The following is a 26,047-nucleotide window of genomic DNA, read 5'->3' on the forward strand; positions in this document are numbered from 1 at the left end:
CTATAATCCCAACACTTTGGGAAGCCAAGGCAGGCGGATCATTTGAGGTCAGGAGTTCGAGACTCAGCCTTACCAACATGGTGAAACTCCGTCTCTACTAAAATACAAAAATTAGCCAGGCATGGTGGCACGCGCCTGTAATTTCAGCTACTCCAGAGGCTGAGGCAGGAGAATCACTTGAACCTGGGAGGCGGAGATTGCAGTGAGTCAAGATCACACCGCTGCACTCCAGGCTGGGTGACAGAGCGAGACTCCCTCTAAAAAAAAAAAAAAAAAAAAAAAAAAAAATTATACGGATAGCGTTTTTGCTGTGTTGCCCAGGTTGGTATCAAACTCCTGGCCTCAAGTGATTCTCCCACCTCAGCCTCTCTCATAGCTGGGAGGGACCACATGCACGCGCCACTACACCCAGCTAATTTTTAAAATTTTTGTATGGACAGGGCTCTCCCTGTGTGGCCCAGGCTGGTCTCAAACTCCTCGCCTCAAGCAATCCTCCTGCCTCAGCCTCCCAAAGTGCTGGGATTACAGGCATGAGCCACGGTGTGCAGCCTCCACTATATTTTTAGGCTGCTTTGAGTTTTTCTGCTGCGAATCATCGAAGCATCCTAACAAACATGCATACCTCAATACTCCTTTTTCCTAACTGTGAATATGTAACTAAGGTCACCTGAGTTGATGTAAAGGCTCTAAAAGCCCATGCGAGCCACAACCATGGCCGTACTATTTGCTCTGCTCTCCCCTGGGCCCGTGACAGAGCCCGGTGCATGAGTCACTCAACACACATCTTAACAGACGTGTTAATGAATGATCAAGTGGTGTTAGAAAACTGAGTCCAGGCCGGGCATGGTGGCTCACGCCTGTAATTCCAGCACTATGGGAGGCGGAGGCAGGCTGATCACAAAAGGTCAGGAGTGTGAGACCAGCCTGTCCAACATGGTGAAAACCTATCTCTAAAAAAAAAAAAAAAAAAAAAGGCTGGGCACAGTGGCTCACACCTATAATCCCAGTACTTTGGGAGGCTGAGGCAGGCAGATCACGAGGTCAGGAGTTTGAGGTCAGGCCAACATAGTGAAACCCTGTCTCTACTAAAAATACAAAAATTAGCTGGGTGTGGTGGCACACGCTGCCTGTAATACCAGCTACTCGGGAGGCTGAGGCAGGAGAATCACTTGAACCCGGGAGGCGGAGGTTGCAGTGAGCTGAGACCACGCCACTGCGCTCCAGCCTGGGTGACAAGAGTGAGGCTCTGTCTTCAAAAACAAAACAAAACACAAAAATTAGTTGGGTGTGGTGGCACATGCCTGTAGTCCCAGCTACTTGCTACTCGGGAGGCTGAGGCAGGAGAATCTCTTGAATGAGGGAGGTGGAGGTTACAGTGAGCCGATAACAGAGCGAGACTCCGCCTCAAAAAAAAAAAAAAAAAAAAAAAAAAAAAAGGGTTGGGCGCGGTGACTCATGCCTGTAATTCCAGCAGTTTGGGAGGCCAAGGCAGGCGGATCACTTGAGGTCAGGAGTTTGAGACCAGCCTGGTCAACATGGCGAAACCCCGTCTCTACTAAAAATACAAAAAAAATTAGCTTGGCGTGGTGGTGCACACCTGTAATCCCAGCTCCTCCGGAGGCTGGGGCAGGAGACTCGCTTGAACCCGGGAGGCAGAGGTTGCAGTGAGTCGAGATCACTGCAACCAGGCTACATTCCAGCCTGGGTGACAGAGCGAGACTTCATCTCAAAAAAAGAAAAAAAAAGAGAGTCAGTCCAGTTCTGGTGCTGCCACTTAACCTGCAGTGTAACCGTGCCTCAGTTTCCACATCTGTAAAGCGAAGCTGACAAGCACTGTCCACCTGCCCACCTGCCCCTCAGGCCTACAGTCGTGGAGGGAAGACCCGGTGGATGGGAGGAAGCAGACCTCAGATTGGGAAGCGATGGAAGGCATTAATTGAAATGGTTTCCTTGGGGCAGAAAGTTTTCTAAGCCCTCTGTGGAGAAACACCTTGGGTTAGGGAACTTGGGGATGGAAGGATTTCATCTGGAGCTCCCGGAACAACTTGGAGAGTATTCTGTTTCTTCCTGGAACTGGCTTTGTGCAGGGCCCTGGGATGAAGATGCTATGCACTCCTGCTTCCTTTATTGCCTTCTTGTATTTCCAAGAAATGCAGCCACAAACCCAGGCCGTGACTCTCCAGGGCTGGCTGACATGGGGGAGGCAGGCCAGGGCTGGTGCAGTCTCCCAGGTTCTTGCTGGCTTTCTGCTCCTTGCCCATCGCTTTTTTTTTTCTTTTTTTTGAGATGGAGTCTTGCTGGAGTGCAGTGGCACAATCTCTGCTCACTACAACCTCTGCCTCCCGGGTTTAAGCACTGGTTTTGTTGCCTCCTAGTCACAAAATGGCGGCCAAGTTGATGCAGACAAGCAGTGAGTGGGCCAAGGCAGACCAGGGAGACGGGAAATGCGGGTGGGGGGAGGTGGCGGGTACCTTTTCTAAGAGCATCCAGTCTCCAGTATAATCTCCCCTTTGTCCCACTGGTCCACCCCAGAATGTGGGTCACTTTCCCTGGGATCAAGGGATCCATCCCAACTGACGGCAGGAGGGGAGAGGAGAAAACCTCGGGGCCAAAAACCCAAGGCCACATATCTGATAAGGTGGCTAAAGGCCTGCAAGGCAGATGTACCCCACAGCTGGGGCCCCCATAACGCTCACTCAGCATCCACATCCCAGCCCAGGATTCTGATGGGGCTGTGCCCTCCCTGCACACCCCGCTTCCAAACCACGTGGCCTGATGTGTCAGCTTAATTGCGAAACTGAGGTCTACAATGAAACCCACAAGGTATTGTCAAATACCTTCTTGCTCTCTCTTTTTTTTGAGATGGAGTTTTCACTGTTGCCCAGGCTGGAGTGCAGTGGCATGACCTTGGCTCACTGTAACCTGCGCCTCCCAGCAATTGTTCAAGCAATTCTCGTGCTTCAGCCTCCCGAGTAGCTGGGATTACAGGCGCGTGCCACCAATGCCTGGCTAATTTTTGTATTTGTAGTAGAGAAGGGGTTTCACCATGTTGGCTAGGCTGGTCTTGATCTCCTGACCTCAAGGGATCCACCCGTCTTGGTCTCCTGAAGTTCTGAGATTACAGGTGTGAGCCACCGTGCCCGGCCTCAAATACCTTCTCATCACTTCCAATGACAGGGCCTGCCCCTGAGCGTGGGTGAACTGAAAAGGGGCTGTCACTAAGGCATTTCCCTCACCCAGTGGGGAGCACATGCTTAGTGGTTACTACCAGGGCTTTGGAGAGACCGGTCATTCCCCTCTCTGGAATTTTGTCATCTGAAAAATGTCCTAATAAGAGTTCCAACCCTACAGGTTTGTTATGAGGGGTTGTTAATGGCTTCCAAAGGCTTTTCTTGGTGCCTGCACAGTTAGCTAAAGTATTGCATTCAGGGCGTGGCACACACACCTTTCCTGAAGAACCCTCTCAGAACATCCCAGACTGTAGTCATTGTTTACAGAGCCTGGTCTGAGTCTCAAAGGTAGAGTGAGAGGAGGATGGAGCGTCACAAACTCAAACGACCCCAGCACTGAAATAAAGCACTGAGGGCTTCTGGCTGCTGTGATTGGAGTGGGCCTTCCTCCCCACAGGAGAAATGGGCCTGTGTTAAAAAATGGCAAAATAAACTAGCCAGGCGTGGTGGTGTATGCCTGTAATCCCAGCTACTTGGAGACTGGGGTCATCTGTGATCCCAGCTACTCAGGAGGCTGAAATAGGAGAATTGCTTGAACCTGGAAGGCGCAGGCTGTAGTCAGCCGAGATCATACCACTGCACTCCAGCCTGGTTGACAGAGAAAGAGGCTCCATCTTACAAAAAAAAAAAAAAGCAAAATAGGCCGGGTGCAGTGGCTCACGCCTGTGATGTCAGCACTTTGGGAGGCTGAGGCAGGAGGATTGCTTAAGCCCAGTTTGAGACCAGCCTGGGCAACATAGGGAGACCCTGTCTCTATTATAATTTCAAAATGTTTTTATTTAAAGAAGAAAAAAACACGGCCGGGCGCGGTGGCTCAAGCCTGTAATCCCAGCACTTTGGGAGGCCGAGACGGGCGGATCACGAGGTCAGGAGATCGAGACCATCCTGGCTAACACGGTGAAACCCCGTCTCTACTAAAAAATACAAAAAACTAGCCGGGCGAAGTGGCGGGCGCCTGTAGTCCCAGCTACTTGGGAGGCTGAGGCAGGAGAATGGCGTGTACCCGGGAGGCGGAGCTTGCAGTGAGCTGAGATCCGGCCACTGCACTCCAGCCTGGGTGACAGAGCATGACTCCGTCTCAAAAAAAAAAAAAAAAAAAAAAAAAAAAAAAAAAATTTTAAAAAAAAATACAAAAAACTAGCCGGGCGAGGTGGCGGGCGCCTGTAGTCCCAGCTACTCAGGAGGCTGAGACAGGAGAATGGCCCGAACCCGGGAGGCGGAGCTTGCAGTGAGCTGAGATCCGGCCACTACACTCCAGCCTGGGCGACAGAGCGAGACTCCGTCTCAAAAAAAATAAAAAAATAAATAAAAAATAAATAAATAAATAAAAATAATAATAAAAAAAGAAAAAAGAAAAAAGAAAAAAACAGCAAAATAACTCTGTGGCTATTAAGTTCTTAGAGGCGAAGTCAGTCAATTTTGTCTTTTTTTTTTTTGAGACAGAGTCTCGCTCTGTTGCCCAGGCTGGAGTGCAGTGGTGCAATCTCAGCTCACTGCAAGATCCACCTCCCGGGTTCATGCCATCCTCCTGCCTCAGCCTCCCGAGTAGCTGGACTACAGGCACCCACCACCACGCCCGGCTAATTTTTTGTATTTTTAGTAGAGACGGGGTTTTACTGTGTTAGCCAGGATGGTCTCGATCTCCTGACCTTGTGATCCACCCGCCTCGGCCTCCCAAAGTGCTGGGATTACGGGCGTGAGCCACCGTGCCCGGCTAAAAGAGAAATCTTTAGCTAATTCCTGTTTTATGGCCAGTTTTTGTCTACCCTCACAGAGCCTTGCCAATGCACTGTGTACACAAACACGTGTACAAAAAGGAGCTCCTGCCACTGGGGGCCCAGAGAGGACAGTATAGGGACCAGGCAGGGCCATGAGGCCAGCACCCTGGTGCTAGGTAGGATTCCCTCTTACAGTGAGGGCTTCCCATGAGTCACCAAGAGGGCAAAATTACCTTCCCTTGAGCACATCACGACGTGCCTTGGGAAGCACTGTTACCAGCATTCTAGAAGGGAGCCGTGAGATCAAGGATGTGGCCAGGCTCCGGCTACTCTTTATTTTGCTTTTCATTTATACTTGTACCTCTTAAGATTCTCTGCCGTGGAATGTCAAAGTTCACATCTCATCATGACGAAAGGAGCTCAGTGTGGGCACAATTGTCTCTCACGCAAGATGCTGACTTTCCCCTTTTCCCACCTCCTTGCACCCTCCCCACAGCACACCCTTGCAGGTGCGCTGCTAACAGCGGGCTGCCGTGGTGTGGGCACCGGGCCCGGGGCCTCCCAGGGCAGGCTTCCATTCGGACTTGGCCGCTCAGTGGACGTAGGCTTCTCTGTTGCTCACATGCAAGATGGGAACAGTGTACCTCTGACAGGGCTTGGCTGTGTGTCCCTTCCGAATCTCATGTTGAAATGCGATCCTCAGTGTTGGGGTGGGGCTTGGTGGCCGGTGTTTGGGTCATGGGGCGGATCCCTAATGAATGGCTTTGTGCCCCCTGGCAGGAATGAGTGTGTTCTCACTCTATGACCTGGTTGTTTCAAGGAGCCTGGTCCTCTCTCTTGCACCCTCTCCCGCCATGGGACATGCCTGCTTTCCCTTCGCCTTCCTCCATGAGTAAAACCATCCTGAGGCTTCCCCAAAAGCAAATGCAGGCACCGTGCTTCTTGTCCAGCCGGCAGAACCGTATGCCAAATAAATCTTTGTCTTAAACAAATTACCCAGTCTCAGGTATTCCTTTATTGCAACACAAAACAGACCAACACAACCTGCTTTGCAGAAGTATTGCAACGTTCAGAAATGGTTCTCTCTCACCCCCCACTAAATGCTGCTTTTTGGTTCAAGGTTGTATAGAATGGTGCAATTTAAGAAACCAAGGATCTACGATTTTGCCTAAAACAAACCTAATTGAATGAAGAATTCACTCATATTTTCCTACTAAAAATTGAAATACTACAAGGAAACAAAACCAAAACCACATTCAGTTCCTTTATTTAATTTTCTAGTGGACAATTTACATATCTCCCTCACCCTGTCTTTTAAGTTAGTGTGACAGTTTTCCATAATAAACTACTTAAAGAGAAGCTTTGGTCAAGAATGGAATGAAATCGCAAAAAAACAAAAACAAAAAAATTACTGCTTTTAAAAAACCAACACTTTCACCAATTTTATATTCAAACAAAACCACACGGCATTGGCGTGATATGTTTTCAGTGTTTCCTTGGGGCTGGCTTCCTCGCCATCGTGCCACGGCACAGCTGCGGTCGGCCACAGTTTGTCATGCTGGATGGCGGAGGCTCACTCAGCTTCACATTATCCGGAGGCCCTGGATGGAAGACTCGAGAGTCTTGGAAAAGGTGGGAAGAGCACTCATGTCACTGAGGAGTGTCCACCCTGAGGTTTTCCCCGAGGGAGGTATCACACCACTCCCTCCTCCTCAGTGGAGGTGCTGCCTGTCCCCACCCTGAACCTGGCCCTGCCCCACCCCAGACAGGCTCTCCCAGGACTCACCCTGCAGAGACACTCCAGGCCCGGGCTCCCCCTGCTGGCTCCCGCAGGCCAGGTGTCCCTTTTCCCCACTGCTCCACCCACAGGCTGTGGGCACACTCCTCACTCCTGTGTGTGTGGTTTTTTTTTTTTTTTTTTTTTTGAGATAGGGTCTTGCTCTGTGGCCCCAGGCTGGAGTGCAGTGGTGTGACCACAGCTCACTGCAGCCTCCAACTCCTGGGCTTAAGAGATCCTCCTGCCTGAGCTTCTCAAGTAGCTGGGACTAACGGCATGCGTCACTGCACCTGGTTTTTAAATATATATATATATATATATATATATATATATTTAAAAATAGAGACAGGGTCTCACTATGTTGCCCAGGCTGGTCTCAAACTCCTGTGCTCAAGACGGGGAAGCAGGGAGGAGAAACGAGCCTCAGGTTCTCAAAGTGCTGGAATTACGGGAGTGGGCCAGCATGCCTGGCTGCACCGGGCTTTTTTATAGACATGGGGTCTTACTATGTTGCCCAAACTGGTCTCAAACTCCTGGCCTCAAGCGATTCTCCCACCTTGGCCTCCCAAGGTGCTGGGATGACACAGCCTGGCTGCCCACAGCTCTTTTTTCTAGTTTAATCCATGCTTCTGGAGGACCACACCATGGGCAGTGCCTCAAAGGCAGTGTGCGCTCTCCGAAGCCCAGAGTTGGCCTGGGTGTGCTGCGCTTGCAACTTACGATGCTCGCCTGTGCTTTCTCAACTCCTAGTCCCCTCCCCTCCAAAACCCATCGCAGCTCAGGATGCTGCTCAGGTGCAACCTTTTCCCTGCAGTGCGGGCAGTCGGGCAGTCGGCGCATCGCCCGATTCCTCTGTGTGAAAACAGAAGCACCGGCTTCTCTTCCGAGCTCTGCCGAATCCCCTACCCAGCCCCTGTATCCACTTCTCTCTTCTACCAGACAGGCTTCTTCGGACTGGATATTCTCAGTGCTCAGCACCATGCATGGCACCCAGAAGACACTTAGTAAATGTTTATTAAATTAATTAGTGTCAGCCATAAATATATATCTATATAGTTAAACCTGGGCTGGTGTTCAATAGGGCCTGTTTCCAAAATAGCACTCCATTTTTCCTCAATGAACAAATGGACATCTAGAAGTAAAAATTTCAGTTCACTGAGAATGTGCCGTTCTTCAGTGGATGACTTTTAGGTTTTAAAGAGTTCTCCAGCCGGGCATGGTGGCTCATGCCTGTAATCCCACCATTTTGGGAGGCCAAGGTGGGCAGATCACATGAGGCCAGGAGTTCAAGACCAGCCTGGCCAACATGGTGAAACCCCATCTGTACTAAAAATACAAAAAACAGCTGGGTGTTGTAGTGTGCTCCTGTAATCCCAATCACTTGGGAGACTGAGGCAAGAGAATCGCTCCAACCCGGGAGGCGGAGGTTGCAGTGAGCCAATATTGCACCACTGCACTGAAGCCTGGGCAATAGAACACGACTCTGTCTCAAAAAGAAAGAAAAGGCCGGGCGCGGTGGCTCAAGCCTGTAATCCCAGCACTTTGGGAGGCCGAGGCGGGTGGATCACGAGGTCAGGAGATCGAGACTATCCTGGCTAACATGGTGAAACCCCGTCTCTACTAAAAATACAAAAAACTAGCCGGGCGTGGTGGCGGGTGCCTGTAGTCTCAGCTACTTGGGAGGCTGAGGCGGGAGAATGGCGTGAACCCGGGAGGCGGAGCTTGCAGTGAGCCGAGATCACGCCACTGCACTCCAGCCTGGGAGACACAGTGAGACTCCGTCTCAAAAAAAAAAAAAAAAAAAAAAAAAAGAAAGAAAAAAAAAATAAGAGAGAGATTTCCAGTTTAATGTCTTATATTAGGACATTAAACTGTATACTAGATTTAACATTTTGTTTCAACAATTGAGAAACATTCCTCTCACAAGAGTTTTGTAAAATATTAGCAGGGTGTGGTGGTGCGTGCCTGTTGTCCCAGCTGCTTGGGAGGCTGAGGTGGGAGGACTGCTGGAGGCAAGGAGTTGGTGGCTGCAGTGAGCCATGATTGCACCACTGTACTCCAGCCTGGGTGACAGAGAAGGAGCCTATCTCTCAAAAAAAAAAAAAAAAAGTTTTAACACAAACAAAATTTGTTCTGTTAGGTAGAAAATACCTTGAAATCCCAAATTGTCATGGCTCCATCGATGCCAGTAGTGCAAAATTTGCGACAGTCTTGCTTGTCCACCTCATAAATAGAGACTTGACTGAAAAAAAGCAAAGCAAAAGAGACCGTAAGGTATGTAGTGGAAGTGAACACAACATTCCTGACTAATCGTATAAGGGCAGCTTAATGAAATGAATTATCTTCTTTATTTTTTAAATAGAGATGGGATGGGGGTCTCACTATGTTGCCCAGGCTGGTCTTGAACTCCTGGGCTCAAGTGATCCTCCTGCCTCAGCCTCCCAAAATGCTGCGATTACAGGCGTGAGCCACCACACTGCGCCAGGAAATGAATTATCTTTTAACTCCTGATTATGAACTTGTCCATGAACATTAGGCTGCAACAGTCTGGCTCAGAAAATACCCCAAAACATCTTATTACCAGATGTCCAGGAAAGACAAAACTGGAAAAGGGAGAAGTTAAGAACCTGCCTCAGTTAGAGTGACCTGGGGAAGCAGGAATGACCCAGCCCACACGGCACTCAAATGCTGGGAGCAGGTTGTGGGCAGCACCACAGCCATGGCGAAAACAATGTTTTTGTTTGTTTTTAAATAAACCAGAGGCATGATGAAGCATGACTGAAATCCAACTGACTCCAAACAAAACCTCTCAAATCAGCCTCCAAGACAGCCAGTGCAGATAAGCCAACAGCCCTCCGTGAGTTTGACATGAATCATTATAAATGTTAGCAGCAGACATACCCCCAGACTCCAACCAAGCCAAGCAGGGGAACAGATAAATGAAACAACTTGTCTTAGCCTAATTATCTGGAAAGCTTTCAAGACAATCTTCCATTGCTCAGACTATATTTTTCTTTCTTCTCTGAAATGTCTAGAACTTACCCTCCTCTTCCCCGACGCTGGGAAGGGGATGGCAAACTATGGCACACACCGCCTATTCCTGTACAGCCTGTGAGCTTAAAAAAAAAAAGGTTTTACATTTTTATTTATTTATTGAGATGGAGTCTCACTCTGTCACCCAGGCTGGAGTGCAGTGGTGCGATCTCGGCTCACTGCAACCTCTACCTCCCAGGTTCAAGCGATTCTCCTGCCTCAGCCTCCCGAGTAGCTGGGATTACAGGCCTCCGTCACCACGCCAGCAAATTTTTGTATTTTTAGTAGAGACAGGGTTTCACCATGTTGGTCAGGCTGGTCTCGACCTCCTGACCTCAAGTGATCCACCCACCTCAGCCTCCCAAAGTGCTGGGATTATACGTGTTAGCATCTGCGCCCGACCCAGCTTTTACATTTTTAAATAGCTGGAAAAAAATTAAAAGAGGACTATTATCTCATGAAATGAAAATTATGTGAAATTCAAATCTGAGTGTCCATAAAGTTTAACTGGAACACACCATCTCATTTGTTTACAGCGTCTGTGCCTGCTTTCCTGCCACAACCACGGAGTTCAGTGGTTGCAATGGAGACCTACGGCCTCTGAGAGTCTAAAATATTTACTATCTGGTCCCTTACAGAAAAAGTTAGCTGACACAGCTCTAGTGCGAAGAGCACCTAATTTCTGCAAATAAAAGTAGACTAATGGGCAAGGGTTTGTCTTTTCACTTTTCACCTAGAAGTGTCAGAGAGGCAATGAGAGCTGTTTCTTTCCTTAACACTTGGTCTGCATAGAAGCTTAAGAGAAATTCACAAGAAATAACTCAGAGTCATTCAAGACAGAGAAACCTAAAGAATGGAGAAAAGGTAAGTTTTGCTGTGGAACGAGAAACCTGAAGAATGTGGAGAAAAGGTAAGTTTTGCTATGCCTTCAGGTTTTTGTTTTTTTTTTTTGAGATAGGATCTCGCAATGTAGCCCAGGCTGAAGTACAGTGGCACAATCACGGCTCACTCCTCTCAAGTAGCTGGGACTACAGGTGTGCGCCAACACAGCCAGCTAACTTTTAAAAAATTGTAGAGATGGGGTCTTATGGCCGGGCACAGTGGCTCACGCCTGTAATCCCAGCACTTTGGGAGGCCGAGGTGCGCGGATCACGAGGTCAGGAGATCAAGACCATCCTGGCTAACACAGTGAAACCCGGTCTCTACTGAAAACACAAAAAATTGGCTGGGTGTGTCGGGGTGTGCCTGTACGCCCAGCTACTCGGGAGGCTGAGGCAGGAGAATGGCGTGGACCCAGGAGGCAGAGCTTGCAGTGAGCCGAGATTGAGCCACTGCACTCCAGCCTGGGCCACAGAGCAAGACTCTGTCTCAAAAAAAAAAAAAAAAGAGAGAGATGGGGTCTTGCTGTGTTGCCCAGGATGGTACTGAACTTCTGGCCTCAAGCAATCCTCCTGCCTTGGCTTCCCAAATGCTAGGATTACAGGCGTGAGCCATGGTGCCAGGCCTCTGGTTCTCATTTTTCCATAGAGCATTTGCAGCCTATTTTACGTGCTGAAGATGAAGCACAACCTGCACTTCACTGCAGTTCTCTCAAACAGGAAGTCTAGAGGTTTCCATTACTCCTCCCACCATCAATACCACAACAAAAGCTTCTCAATAGAAAAGGCTTCTCAATGAGGGAAAATCCCATGGGACCCAACTCTGACCACAGTAATTTAGAATATCAAGCATATATTTCTCCTCCAGATGCTTTTCTTTTTTTTTTTTGAGACGGAGTCTCACTCTATATCCCAGGCTGGAGGGCAGTGGCTCAATCTTGGCTCACTGCAACCTCCACCTCCCCAGTTCAAGCGATTCTCCTGCCTCAGCCTCCCGAGTAGCTGGAATTACAGGTGTGCACCACCACGAGCAGCTAATTTTTGTATTTTTAGTAGAGATGGGTTTTGCCATGCTGGCCAGGCTGGTCTCAAACTCCTGACCTCAAGTGATCTGCCTGCCTCAGCCTCCCAAAGTGCTGGGATTAAAGGTGTGAGCCATCATGCCCAGCCTCTCCTCTAGACCTTAAAAATCACACTTTCAGGCCGGGCGTGGTGGCTCATGCCTGTAATCCCAGCAGTTTGGGAGGTCAAGGTGGGCGGATCACCTGAGGTCAGGAGATCGAGACCAGGCTGGCCAACAGGGTGAAACCTCGTCTCTAGTAAAAATACAAAAAATTAGCCAGGTGTGGTGGCACACACCTGTAATCCCAGCTACTCGGGAGGTTGAGGCAGGAGAATTGCTTGAACCCGGGAGGCGGAGGTTGCAGTGAGCTGAGATTGTGCCATTGCACTCCAGCATGGGCAACAGAGTGAGACTCTGTCTCAAAATAAATAAATAAATAAATAAATAAATAAAAATCAAACTTTCTGGACAAAACACAATTCTGTTGTCTTACATAATTACATATACCCTACGAAAACCCAGTTGAAACACTCCTCAGCTTTGTCATCATGATGCTAAGAAATTGTTTCTTTAATTAAAGAATCTTCTTTTTGTATCCATTACTTGAAATGACAGTTACAGTTACCTTTTCAAACAGGCTGTAACTTCGCTTTCTGTTATGTGTGCACTACCATGGGAACGCAGCATTCAAGAAAGTCTCCTTTCATTCTTGAGTAGCTGAGAAAGGGTGCCCTAGAAGCGGTTGCCCTGAAGCCCCACCACCTCGGATTGCAACAGGGTCTGCACTGCTGCTGCTGGCTGCTGCCTTGTAATCTGCACCTTGAAGGACAGAATGACCAGGTGGTGGCGACTCTCTCCCTATCACGAGCTGGAAATGAGAGCATGGCAGTCGGGAAGATACGGACTTCTTGCTGCACTTGTCCCTGAAGGAATGCCTGGGCCTGCGGGGCATAGAGCTTTTGTAGGAACCCAGTAAGGAAACGGCGAGGGGCAGGAGGGCACCTTGTCACCTGACCACCTTTCTACAGACGGCACCTACGTGATGCTATTCTGGTGCAGCGTCTCCAAGGCCGTGTTGCGGTCCTCAGTCGTGGCTCTCTTGTCCATGTTGCGGAAGCGTTCCATGGCAGACATGTTGCGCTGGATGCTCTGTTTTGGAATGTCTAACTTGGAGACGAAGGTCAGGCAGCCGCGGTCATCGTAGTTGAAGAGCATTGGGCAGCAGTCATGGCCCTGAAACGAGACTCAGTCAGTCCCTGGAGGACACACTGCCCACCGCCCAGCTCCTTGGCAGAGTGTTCACCATGATAGGCCTCTCTTACTTTTTTTTTTTTTTTGAGATTGAGTCTTGCTCTGTTGCCCAGGCTGGAGTGCAGTGGCACGATCTCAGTTCACTGCAACCTCTGGTTCCCGGGTTCAAGTGATTTTCCTGCCTCAGCCTCCCAAGTACCTGGGATTATAGATGCGCACTACCATGCCCTGGTTAATTTTTGTGTTTTTAGTAGAGACAGGGTTTCACCATGTTGGCCAGGCTGGTCTCAATCTACCAACCTCAGGTCATCCACCTGCCTTGGCCTCCCAAAGTATTGGGATTACAGGCGTGAGCCATCGTGCCCCACCTGCTCTTACTCTTAAAAGTGAGCTTGCCGGGCGCGGTGGCTCAAGCCTGTAATCCCAGCACTTTGGGAGGCCGAGATAGGCGGATCACGAGGTCAGGAGATCGAGACCATCCTGGCTAACACGGTGAAACCCCGTCTCTACTAAAAAAAAAATACAAAAAACTAGCCAGGCAAGGTGGCGGGCGCCTGTAGTCCCAGCTACTCGGGAGGTTGAGGCAGGAGAATGGCGTAAACCCAGGAGGCGGAGCTTGCAGTGAGCTGAGATCCGGCCACTGCACTCCAGCCTGGGCGACAGAGCGAGACTCCGTCTCAAAAAAAAAAAAAAAAAAAAAAGAGTGAGCTCTAAGGCCAGGCACGGTGGCTCACGCCCGCACTTTGGGAGGCCGAGGTGGGCAGATCACCTGAGGACGGGAGTTTGAGACTGGCCTGTCCAACATAGAGAAACCCCATCTCTACTAAAAATACAAGTTTAGCCAGGTATGGTGGCACATGCCTGTAATCCCGGCTACTCGGGAGGCTGAGGTAGGAGAATCGCTTGAACCCGGGAGGCAGAGGTTGCGGTGAGTCAAGATCACCCACTGCACTCCAGCCTGGACAAGAGCGAAACTCTGTCTCAAAAAAAACCAAAAACCAAAAAACAAAAAACTGTTCTGCTTTGTGCTAGGGTGACAGAGCACACATTGTTCCCTGTCTGCGCATCACATACAGTGCACCCCGAGGGAGAATGAAGAAAAATACTCACAGCAGCCACGACGCTGTTCTCTGAGACAAATGACACACTCAGGAGCGGCAGGAACTCCGTCTTCAGAGTTGAGACCCTAAACACAAGAACGTTTGTTATCCCAAGATGTAACAGACTATTAGCTTCTTTACAGACACAGATGACAACAAAGGACCCATTCTCACAGGGGCTTCTGCAGTATCAACGGGCACTTATGTTGAAAAGGAGCCTCTGACCTCAACTTGCAGGCCTCTTGAGCCAGGGGTGGCCCTGGGCTCCGGCTCCGGCTCCAGCTCCAGCCTGGGCTCCTCCCGCCTGCTTCTGAGACCCCGCCCACTCATGACAAACTGGTTCCCAAAGCCCTGTCTTTCCGCCCACGCCCTTCGACCCCCAGCACAGCTCTAAAGGGATCACCCCCATGATCCCACGGTCCACTTTCCCAGAGGCCACTGCAGCCTAAAGCAGCTTCTCCCTGCTCTTAGCTCCTAGAGCTCTTTCTGTTACTATGACTTGGCAGCAAACACCTGTGCTAGGACCCTCTCCTTGCCTGTGCTCCCCGGAGCTCCGAGACGGCTGTGGCCACACACATCTGTGCTGACGGCCAGGCACTGTGTCAGCAACTAGAGCCACCAAAATGAACCAAATGGTCTTAGCCAGGAGCTCGCACTCGAATGGGCCGTGTGTGTGTATGTGTGCGTGCAGGGACACGTGTGTGCATGTAGTTATTTGCTCTTGAGTGTGGCAAAGAGATTACACAGATATGGCAGGCAAACACACTGGCTGATGAGTTAGGAGCACCTCACTTCATGCAAGAAACGATGCATTCAATAGCTGACTGTGGCTGGGCGTGGTGGCTCACACCTGTTATCTCAGCACTTTGAGGGGCTGAGGCGGAAGGATTGCTGGAGGCAGGAGTTTGAGATCAGCCTGGATAACATAGTGAGACCCAGTCTCTATGAAAAATTAAAATAAAAAAAAAATTAGCCTAGCGTGGTGGTGCACATCTGTGGCCCCATCTGCTTGAGGGGCTGAGTTGGGAGGAGCACTTGAGCTCGGGAGTTCAAGGCTGTAATGAGCTATGATTGCAGAACTGCATTCTAGCCTGCGCGACAGAGAGTGTCTCTCTAAATAATAACAAAATAAAAGCTAACTGTACATGTCTCAGGACGCCCTTCATAAAGTTGCCATTGAAGAATTAATGTGTCATCTGAAGCCCTTAGTGTGGTATACCTGACTTTTACCACATGAGATATTTATGTTGGAGGAGCGGAAGGGTGGAGCATGTAATCTGACTTGCAGGACTGGAAAAGGGAAAGAAGTCAATATGAGGGTAGATAGGGACTTGTAATAAGCATATGCTAAGAACTTACTGTGTCACAATAAACCATATAAAAATTAAGTAACACTGGCATCAAAATACCTAAGTATTATCAAGTATCAAAAGGCAAATTACCAAATGTATACAAAAATGTATAAAATGTATAACCTCATTTCTGTTAAAAATGAAAAGATATATAAGTGCTTGTTTATGTAGAGAAATTTTATAATGGAGGGGACAATCTTTTTTTTTTTTTTTTTTTTTTTTTTTTGAGACAGAGTCTCGCTCTTGTTGCCCAGGCTGGAGTGCAGTGGTGCGATCTCAGCTCACTGCAACCTCCACCTGCTGGGTTCAAGCAATTCTCCTGCCTCAGCCTCCTGGGTAGCTGGGATTACAGGTGCCTGCCACCTTGCCTGGCTAATTTTTGTACTTTTAGTAGAGACAGGGTTTTGCCGTGTTGGCCAGGCTGGTCTCAAACTCCTGACCTCAGGCAATCTGCCTGCCTTGGCCTCCCAAAGTGCTGGGATTACAGGCATGAGCCACTGTGCCTGGCCGGAGGGGATAATCTTTAAAAAAATATGTAAAACTAGCTTAAAAATGCACATTTAATCCTGTTAGGAAAAACGTATCATGTCTGAAATATCATGCTGTTTACACTGGGTGACTCTTACTGACCTGACAGGGAGTAAAGGTCACCCAGTGTGATTGATTTTTGATACTCAAGTGGCCATGTCCATCACAAAACCTTTAATGGTGAGTTTCCTTTAGCTATCAATGGAAAAGGATTCACCAGGGAAGAACAAAGATTGATAAAAGAAGAAGGATTCCAATCTTCTCTCTTCCTCCAACATATATTGAACAAAATGAACTCTGATATTTGGCCAGGTACTTTATGGCTGAGCAGACACACCACCCACAAAGAAGCCACCATAATTAGAGTCCTTCCAGCACACGGCAGAGGAAGTGGCGTCAATGGTTTTTAAGCCTTACTGAATGGAAGGCTCAAATTAATGAAGTCATTGTTTGCTGACTACCCTGAGTAAGAATATATCTCCAATGTAATTTAAGGCCGGTGAATGGTATTTACATTTTGTAAGGAGTTCAGAGTAACAGACTAAACTGGCCTTTTTTTTTTTTTTTTTTGAGATGGAGTCTTGCTCTCGTGCCCAGGCCGGAGTGTACTGGCATGATCTCGGTTCACTGCAATCTTCACCTCCTGGGTTCAAGCGATTCTCCTGCCTCAGCCTCCCAAGTAGCTGGGACTACAGGCACCCACCACCATGCGAGGCTAATTTTTGTATTTTTGTAGAGACAGGGTTTCACCATGTTGGCCAGGCTGCTCTCGAACTCCTGACCTCAGGTGATCCACCCACCTTGGTCTTCCAAAGTGCTGGGATTATAGGTGTGAGCCACTGTGCCCAGCGTAAACTGGCCCTTTTTAAGCGACCCTTATCAGTAGCAAACCAGGAGGGTTCTTGAAAGGAATCATTATCAGTACTTCCATTAAGAAGTACTTCTGGAACACCTAGGTCTTAAAAATTTTCCAACCCGAGAATTTGTATCTGTGCCTGTCACGGTAAAGGCTGACTTGCAGTTTTTTGTTTTTGTTTTTTTTTTGAGACAGAGTTCCGCTCTTGTCGCCCAGACTGGAGTGCAATGGCACAATCTTGGCTCACCGCAACCTCTGCTTCTTGGGTTCAAGAGATTCTCCAGCCTCAGCCTCCTGAGTAGCTGGGATTACAGGCATATGCCACCACACCTGGCAAAAACAATTTTTGTTTTTTTGAGACAGAGTTCTGCATTTGTTGCCCAGGCTGGAATGCAATGGCGCGATCTTGGCTCACTGCAACCTCCGCCTCCCGGGTTCAAGTGATTCTCCTGACTCAGCCTCCTGAGTAGCTGGGATTACAGGCATGTGCCACCACGTCCGGCTAATTTTCTGTATTTTTAGTAGAGATAGGATTTCTCCATGTTGGTCAGGCTGGTCTCGAACTCCTAACCTCAAGTGATCCGCCTGCCTCAGCCTCCCAAAGTGCTGGGATTACAGGTGTGAGCCACTGCAGCTAATTTTTGTATTTTTAGTAGAGACAGGGTTTCACCATGTTGGCCAGGCTGGTCTTTTTTTTTTTTTTTTTTTTTTTTTGAGACAGAGTCTCGCGCTGTCGCCCAGGCTGGAGTGCAGTGGCGCGATCTCGGCTCACTGCAAGCTCCGCCTCCCGGGTTCACGCCATTCTCCTGCCTCAGCCTCCTGAGTAGCTGGGACTATAGGCGCCCGCCACCGTGCCCAGCTAAGTTTTTGTATTTTTAGTAGAGACGGGGTTTCACCCTGTTAGCCAGGATGGTCTCAATCTCCTGACCTCATGATCCGCCCGCCTTAGCCTCCCAAAGTGCTGGGATTACAGGCGTGAGCCACCGCGCCCGGCCAAGGCTGGTCTTGAACTCCTGACCTCAGGTGGTCCACCCATGGCCTACCAAAGTGCTGGGACTACAGGTGTGAGCCACTGTGCCCAGCAAGGCTAATTTTTGTATTTTTAGTAGAGACAGGGTTTCACCATGTTGGCCAGGCTGTTCTTGAATTCTTGACCTCAGGTGATCTGCCCACAGCCTATCCCAAAGTGCTGGGATTATAGGCGTGAGCCACCAAGTCCAGCCTGCCTGCAGTTTTGATTGAGTTCTTTTGTTTTATTTTGTTTTGTTTTGTTTTCTTTTGAGACGGAGTCTTGCTCTGTCACCCAGGCTGGAGTGCAGTGGCGTGATCTCGGCTAACTGCAACCTCCGCCTCCCAGGTTCAAGCAATTCTCTGCCTCAGCCTTCCGAGAAGCTGGGATTACAGGCGCCCACCACCACGCCTGGCTAATTTTTTATTTTTAGTAGAGACAGGGTTTCACCATCTTGGTCAGGCTGGTCTTGAACTCTTGACCTTGTGATCCACCCACCTTGGCCTCCCAAAGTTTTGGGATTACAGGCGTTAGCCTTCGCGCCCGGACTGATTGACTGACCAGGAAGGGCAGTCCTGGTTCAGCTGGTGAGAGATCCCACCCCTTGTTCCCCACCTTCCAAATGAAAGGCAAATACTCACTGCACACTTTTTGAGGCATCAGCAACAGACACGGTGCTGTCGTGGCTGACCCAGGCCAGGCGGCTCCCACTGGCAGAGAAGCTGACCCCGTGGACCCAGCCACCAGTGCCACTGCCACCAAACTCTGACATCAGCTGCCCAAAAGGCATCTTGCTGCCCCAGGGCGTGCTGGCTGGCTTTTCATCCACTTCTTTAATGTAGGCAGAAAACACTCTGTTTAAAGGGCAGAGAGAAAAGGAAAAAGCAAATGAAAAAATATATATCTAGAAACAGGCCATAGGCAGCTGCCACAAGGAATCTCAGAATGCAAAGAGGTTGACTCAATAAAAACAAAAAACATGGGCTGGGCACGGTGACTCATGCCTGTAATCCTAGCATTTTGGGAGGCCTAGGCAGGCGGATCACCTGAGGTTGGGAGTTTGAGACCAGCCTGACTAACATGGAGAAACTCTGTCTCTACTAAAAATACAAAATTAGCCAAGCGTGGTGGCCCTTGCTTGTAATCCCAGCTACTCAGGAGGCTGAGGAAGGAGAATTGCGTGAACCCAGGAGGCGGAGGTTGCAGTGAGCCGAGATCGCGCCATTGCACTCCAGCCTGGGCAACAAGAGTGAAACTCCATCTCAGTAAATAAATAAATAAATAAATAAATAAGGCCAGGTGTGCTGGCTCAGGCCTGTAATCCCAGCACTTTGGGAGGCCAAGGCGGGCGGACCACGAGGTTAGGAGATCAAGACCATCCTGGCTAACACGATGAAACTCAGTCTCTACTAAAAATACAAAAAATAAGCCAGGCGTGGTGGCAGGCGCCTGTAGTCTCAGCTACTCAGGAGGCAGAGCCTACGGTGAGCCAAGATCACGCCACTGCACTTCAGGCTGGGCAACAGAGCGAGATACCATCTCAAAAAAATAAAAATCCATCAATCAATCAATCATGATAGGTAAGTTCAGATATTCAAACCTCTCAAGTAACAGAATTATTAAGAGCTATCTACAGGCCAACCCAAGTTTGGCAAATCTATATTTTAGTGTGTGTGTGTGTATATATATATATATTTTTTTTTTTTTTTTTGGTGGGGGGGAACAGAGTTTTGCTCTTGTTGACCAGACTGGAGTGCAATGGCATGATCTTGGCTCACGACCTCCGCCTCCTGGGTTCAAGCATTCTCCTGCCTCAGCCTCCCAAGTAGCTGGGATTACAGTTACGTGCCACCACACCTGCTTAATTTTTGTATTTTTAGTAGAGACGGGGTTTCACCATGTTGACCAGGCTGGTCTCGAACTTCTGACCTCAAGTGATCTGCCCATCTCGACCTTCCAAAGTGTTGGGATTACAGGCGTGAGCCACCGCACCCGGCTGGTAATGACCCTTTTAAAGACATACCCTGAGAGAAAGCCAAGGGAGGCCAGTGACAAGGAATGGGCAGGCTCCCTGGACCCTCAGGCCCACTGTCCAGTCTCTGTGGCAGGAATAGCTTAAGATGGAGGCAGATCCTTTACAGGTGGTGTCGTCAGTTTCCACTAACTCACTCTTTTTATCTAATTCCACACAGCTGTGTGTGAGGATGTTCTGGCCCAGAGTTAAGGACAAAGGGGAATGGCTGGAAATCTACCCTTTAGGGCCCTTTCACCCTCCACTGTGATTTCTACTTCGTATATCTTCTTCTCTTCAAAAAACTGCTGAACCTCAAGGCTCCCTGAAAGAACCGAGGAATCCCACCTACCACCCCAAATGACCATGGCAGTACAGAGGTTCTGGAAGATGCCTGGCAGAGGAGTTATGTGAGGTTATATGACGATACGGTAGAAGCATTGTGCTTTAAATCTGCATCATGACAGCAGCTGCTTAAGTCTTAGGCGGCCAAGAAAGAAGCAGTGGCTCTCAGCCACCAAGTTGGGGACACGAATGGGACAAACCCATATCCACAGGACTGGGCCAGGCACAGTGGCTCATGTCTGTAACTCCAGCACTTTGGGAGGCCGAGGCGGGCGCATAGCTCGAGGCCAGGAGTTCGAGACCAGCCTGGCCAACGTGGTAAAACCCCGTCTCTACTAAAATACAAAAAAATTAGCAGGGCATGGTGGTGCATGCCTTCAATCCCAGCTACCCAGGAGGCTGAGGCATGAGAATTGCTTGAACCTGGGAGGTGGAGGTTGCAGTGAGCCGAGATCACGCCACTGCACTCCAGCCTTCGTGACAGAGAAACACTCGTGGAAATTAATATTAACAAAATAACTGCAACCTATTTTCATAACCATCAAAGAATCCAGGTGGTGCGGGTTAGTGCCACCTAGTTCTATTTTCCAATGACTCTGGTTAAGAAATCACAAGTAACACAGGTCCACAATATAAAGTGCCTTGACACTACCGTGACCCCCATCTTCTCTGCCAAACTCAAACACACATCTCTTTCTCCTTAAGCTTTGAGTATTCCTGGATATAAACCACTGGCCTGGTTTTCTGGGAATTCTCCACAGTTACTGAAGAAAGTGTATCGCAGCTGAGTGCAGTGGCAGTGGCTCATCCCTATAAGCCCAGCACTTTGGGAGTAAAAGGCAGAAGGATCCTTTGGGACCAGGAGTTTGAGACCAGCCTGGGCAACATAGTGAGACCCCATCTCTACAAAAAATGAACAAAATCAGCCAAGCATGGTGGCTCATGCCTGTGGTCCCAGCTACTCAGGAGGCTGAGGTGGGAGGATTGCTTGAGTCCAGGAGGTCAAAGCTGCAGTGAGCTATGATCGCACCACCACACTCCAGCCTGGGTGATAGAGCAAGACCTTGTCTCAAAAAAAAAAAAAAAAAAAAAAAAAAACAAAGTGCACCTCATCTTCCAACCTACCATATAGTCAACACGAAGCAACATGTGTTTGCTTTGCTTTCCTTTCAGCTAAGGGGAAAAAGCATTCTTGAGAAAGAACTTTAAAAAGTAATTACATGGAATTACATGGTATGATCCTTAAAGTTCCTAGCAAAGCAGCTGCATTTCTTCTAGCTTCATAGTGATGACAAAATAAAAAGCTTTAACGGAAAGAGCAGCTCAATAACAGCTTAGCAGTGCACTGTTTAGCTATGTTTTATTAATCATTTCACTTTGGAATTTGCAGAGACTGCTGCCTGGAATATGAAATGAGAAAAATAGTGTAGTCAAGAAAGACAGGGAGAAAGGGAGAGACAGAAAGAGATGGTGAGAAAGAGACAGAGACAGAGAGAGTACATGCTAACCCTCCCCTCTAAACCGTAGATATTCTTACACTTAAGAAAATCTTTGCTGGCCCCACCTTTGCCTCTCCCTCCTATCCCACCTCCAAGTCGACTTCTTTCTACCTGTGACTTACGCACTTTTTCTTTTAATCGTCATGCTTGAGCTCCTTTTCTAGATCACAAGCTGCTTCTATTTTGTTGTTTTCTGTTTTTGTTTGTTTTTTTGAGATGGAGTCTTGCTCTGTTGCCCAGGCTGGAGTGCAGTGGTGTGATTTCAGCTCACTGCAACCTCCACCTCCCGGGTTCAAATGATTCTCATGCCCTAGCCTCCCGAGTAGCTGGGATTACAGCCGTGTGCCACCACACCAGGCTAACTTTTGTATTTTTAGTAGACACGGGGCTTCACCATGTTGGCCAAGTTGGTCTCGAACTTCCGACCTCAGGTGATCCGCCCACTTCAGCCTCCCAAAGTGCTGGGATTACAGGTGTGAGCCACAGCACTGGGCCTCATTTTTGAGTCCCTCACAGTGCCTAGCACAGTACCTTGCAAAGAAAAGGAAACTTACAGGCCAGGCACAGTGGCTCATGCCTGTAATCCCAGCACTTTAGGAGGCCGAGGAGGGAGGATCACTTGAGGCCAGGAGTTCAAGACCAACCTGGGCAACACAGCAAGTCCCCATCTCTACAAAGAATAAAAACAATTTTTTAAAAATTAGCCAGGTGGGCCGGGCACGGTGGCTCAAGCCTGTAATCCCAGCACTTTGGGAGGCCGAGGCGGGCGGATCACAAGGTCAGGAGATCGAGACCATCCTGGCTAACACGGTGAAACCCCGTCTCTACTAAAAAAATACAAAAAACTAGCCGGGCGTGGTGGCGGGCGCCTGTAGTTCCAGCTACTCGGGAGGCTGAGGCAGGAGAATGGCGTGAACCTGGGGGGCAGAGCTTGCAGTGAGCCGAGATCGCGCCACTGCACTCCAGCCTGGGGCACAGAGCAAGACTCCGTCTCAAAAAAAAAAAAAAAAAAAAAATTAGCCAGGTGTGGTGGCACATGCCTGTAGTCTCAACTACTCTGGAGGCTGAGGCTGGAGGATCGCTTAAGCCCAGGAGTTGGAGGCTGCAGTGAGCTATGATGGTGCCACTGTACTCCAGCCTGGGTGAGAGTGAGACCCTGTCTCAAAAACAACAACAACAACAACAACAAAACAAAGGGAACCCAAAATTATTTGTTGAAGGATGAAGAACGCACAGCTCGAGTCTATCAGTTCTTATTGGTTCCCACCTGCATTTGAAGTCACATGATCCTGCTGCCAGCAAAACGTTGTTGGGATGCCAATCCAAGCTGAGGACTGTGGAGCGAATCGGCTTTTTAATGTGCTTGCTCACCCACCTATGAGAGGGGAAAACTGTTTCAGTTTATCCACTCAACAAGCATCCCCAAATGACCTACAAATTATGTTGGGTGAAAACACCTAAGCATGCCACACTTTTCCTTAATTTAAAAAAAAATGATAAAACAATTCAGAATGTTATCTTTTTCAGAATAAACTTTTTCAGATAGGTTTCTATGAAAAAAGATTCTATAGAAAAGTAACAGATCATTCAACGTTTTTCTGTCAGTCACCAGGCCTCCTGCCAGAGGCAAGGTTTTTTAAGAACAGGTTATAATTTGAGACTGGCTAATTTTTGTATTTTTTGTAGAGGTGAGATTTCTCCATGTTGCCCAGGCTGGTCTCAAACTCTTGGGCTCAAGCGATCCACCGGCCTCAGCCTCCCAAAGTGCTGGGATTACAAGCATGAGCCACTATGCCCAGCTGACAAGGTGCATTTCTAAAGGACAGAAAGGAAAAGAACCATGAACAAGCACTTCTCCACTCCTGGCCTTGATGATATCGGCACAACAGCTGGTTTTCAGTGGTCCTCATTAGTAAGCATAGATATTGATTAACTCAGTTACTTTTTTTGTGAGATTTTGGATTACATATGACATTAACCTCTGAGATAAAAACTGAAGTTTGAAAATACTTCAATTTTTATTATGAATATTCAGTGATTTGCTATTCCATTTTTGGTCAATTTGGGGTTGTAAGATAGCTTAATATCCTTCCCAAGTCTCCATGAATCTGCAAATTCTTTTTAATTTCTTTCACTGAAAAATCACAACCAAGAAATTGGAAGAACCTCATATTGGGGATTAGCCTCTAATTCTCTAGCACCATCCAAAAAAGATGATTTATGTCTATGACCAGTCAGTATTTTGGCTTAACTCATTCATTTCTGCCCCCAAACTGCTGTTTAAAAACCAATCGTGTCTGATTGCTCTACAGTTGGGAAACTAAATACTGAGCCAATGCCTTTCCTTGAATGCTAAATTACCTTTCTATAGAATCACTTTTTTTTTTTTGAGGCAGAGTTTCGCTCTTGCTGCTTAGGCTGGAGTGCAGTGGCGCAACTTTGGCTCAAAGCAACCTCCGCCTCCCAGCTTCAAGCGAGAATCACTTTCTTTTATTTATTTATTTTTTATTTTTATTTTTTCTGAGACAGAGTCTTACTCTGTCGCCCAGGCTGGAGTGCAGTGGTGTAATCTTAGCTCACTGCAACCTCTGCCTCCTGGGTTCTTGCAATTCTTGTGTCTCAGCCTCCTAATAGCTGGGATTTTAGGCTCACACCACCACACCTGGCTAATTTTTGTATTTTTAGAAGAGATGAGCTTTCACCATGTTGGCCAGGCTGGTCTCAAACTCCTGGTCTCAGGCAATCCACCTGCCTTAGCCTCCCAAAGTGCTAGGATTACAGGCATGAGCCACCACGCCTGGCTATAGAATTGCTTTCTTAGAATCCTATCTGAAAAAGTTCGTTCTGAAAAAGACAGCCAGGTGCAGAGGTTTGCACCTGTAATCCCAGCACTTTGGGAGACCAAAGCAGGAGGATTGCTTGAGTACAGGAATTTGAGATCAGCTTGGGCAACAAAGTGAGAACCTGTCTCCACAAGTAATCAAAAAATTAGCCAGGTGTGGTAGTGCAAACCTGTAGTCCCAACTACCTGGGAGGCTGAAGTGGCAAGATTGCTGGGTCCCAGGAGTTGGAGACTGCAGTGAGCCGTGTTTGTGCCACCGCACTCCAGACTGGGTGACAGAGAGAAGCCTTGTCTCAAAAAACAAACCAAACCCTCCCCCACAAAGTCTCTAAAAAAGGAGAAAGAACAATATTTTGAACTGTTTCATAATATGTGTGTGTGTGTGTATATATATTTGAGACAGAGTCTTGCTGTGTTGCTCAGGCTGGAGTGCAGTGGCATGGTCTCGGCTCACTGCAAACTCCACCTCCCTGGTTCAAGCGATTCTCCTGCCTTAGGCTCCCAAGTAGCTGGGATTATAGGCATGCGCCATCACGCCCGGCTAATATTTTGTATTTTTAGTAGAGATGGGGTTTCTCCACGTTGGCCAGGCTGGTCTCCAACTCTTGACCTTGTGATCCGCCTGCCTTGGACTCGCAAAGTGCTGGGATTACAGGCGTGAGCCACCGTGCCTGGCCTTTATAATGTAATTTTTTTAATTGAGGAAAAGATGGCAAACAAAATAATTATAAGCTGCTGAGAGGTTGTTTTAAAGTACTCCTATGAAATATGAAATAACTATTCTATAGCTGAAAAACTGCCCTAAACATACAGCTTGCTCAAAGACAATACCTTGTACCATAATAAAATCCAATTTACCTAACTTGAGACTAATTCTCAACGAATAAAAATGTAAACAATTGGCCGAGCGCGGTGGCTCAAGCCTGTAATCCCAGCACTTTGGGAGGCCGAGACGGGCGGATCACGAGGTCAGGAGATCAAGACCATCCTGGCTAACACGGTGAAACCCCGTCTCTACTAAAAAATACAAAAAAGTAGCCGGGCGAGGTGGCAGACGCCTGTAGTCCCAGCTACTCGGGAGGCTGAGGCAGGAGAATGGCGGGAACCCGGGAGGCGGAGCTTGTAGTGAGCTGAGATCCGGCCACTGCACTCCAGCCTGGGCGGCAGAGCAAGACTCCGTCTCAAAAAAAAAAAAAAAAAGTAAACAATTACTGAGGTTGAAGCTTAACTTGGAAGAAAACTTTCCTGTAGAAATTTGTAAGATTGCAAGGAGTACCAGCTGACATAAAGTTTAGCCTTGAGGGAATATTAATGAACTTAGTTTCCTATCCCATTACAATGAAACTTCTAAATCGTTTCTAGCAGGTAACATTTTGTTGGCCTTGATTTATACACATTTGAAAGAAAAACATGTTTCAAATTCATAACTCAATTTTTTTTTTTTTGAGACGGAGTTTCACTCTTGATGCCCAGGCTAGAGTGCAATGGCACAATCTCAGCTCACCACAACCTCCGCTTCCTGGGTTCAAGAGATTCTCCTGCCTCAGCCTCCCAG

The 26,047-nt window shown here is 48.2% G+C and overlaps 1 protein-coding gene across 1 annotated transcript in view; it reads right to left on the reverse strand.

Moving 5' to 3' along the window:
- Positions 1 to 6,198: 6,198 nt before the first annotated feature.
- Positions 6,199 to 26,047, reverse strand: part of ARPC1A (actin related protein 2/3 complex subunit 1A) — a 374,209-nt gene continuing 354,360 nt past the window's right edge. Inside the window, exons 6-11 of the mRNA XM_050784139.1 lie at positions 22,918 to 23,025; positions 18,437 to 18,649; positions 14,061 to 14,136; positions 12,739 to 12,932; positions 8,877 to 8,967; positions 6,199 to 6,570 (exon numbers count right to left, since the gene is read on the reverse strand). Coding sequence (XP_050640096.1) covers positions 6,532 to 6,570; positions 8,877 to 8,967; positions 12,739 to 12,932; positions 14,061 to 14,136; positions 18,437 to 18,649; positions 22,918 to 23,025 — 721 coding nt within the window. The 3' untranslated portion in view covers positions 6,199 to 6,531. The remainder of the gene's footprint in view (positions 6,571 to 8,876; positions 8,968 to 12,738; positions 12,933 to 14,060; positions 14,137 to 18,436; positions 18,650 to 22,917; positions 23,026 to 26,047) is intronic.

This window comes from Macaca thibetana, chromosome 3, assembly GCF_024542745.1.
Source record: "Macaca thibetana thibetana isolate TM-01 chromosome 3, ASM2454274v1, whole genome shotgun sequence".
Taxonomy (NCBI): Eukaryota; Metazoa; Chordata; class Mammalia; order Primates; family Cercopithecidae; genus Macaca; species Macaca thibetana.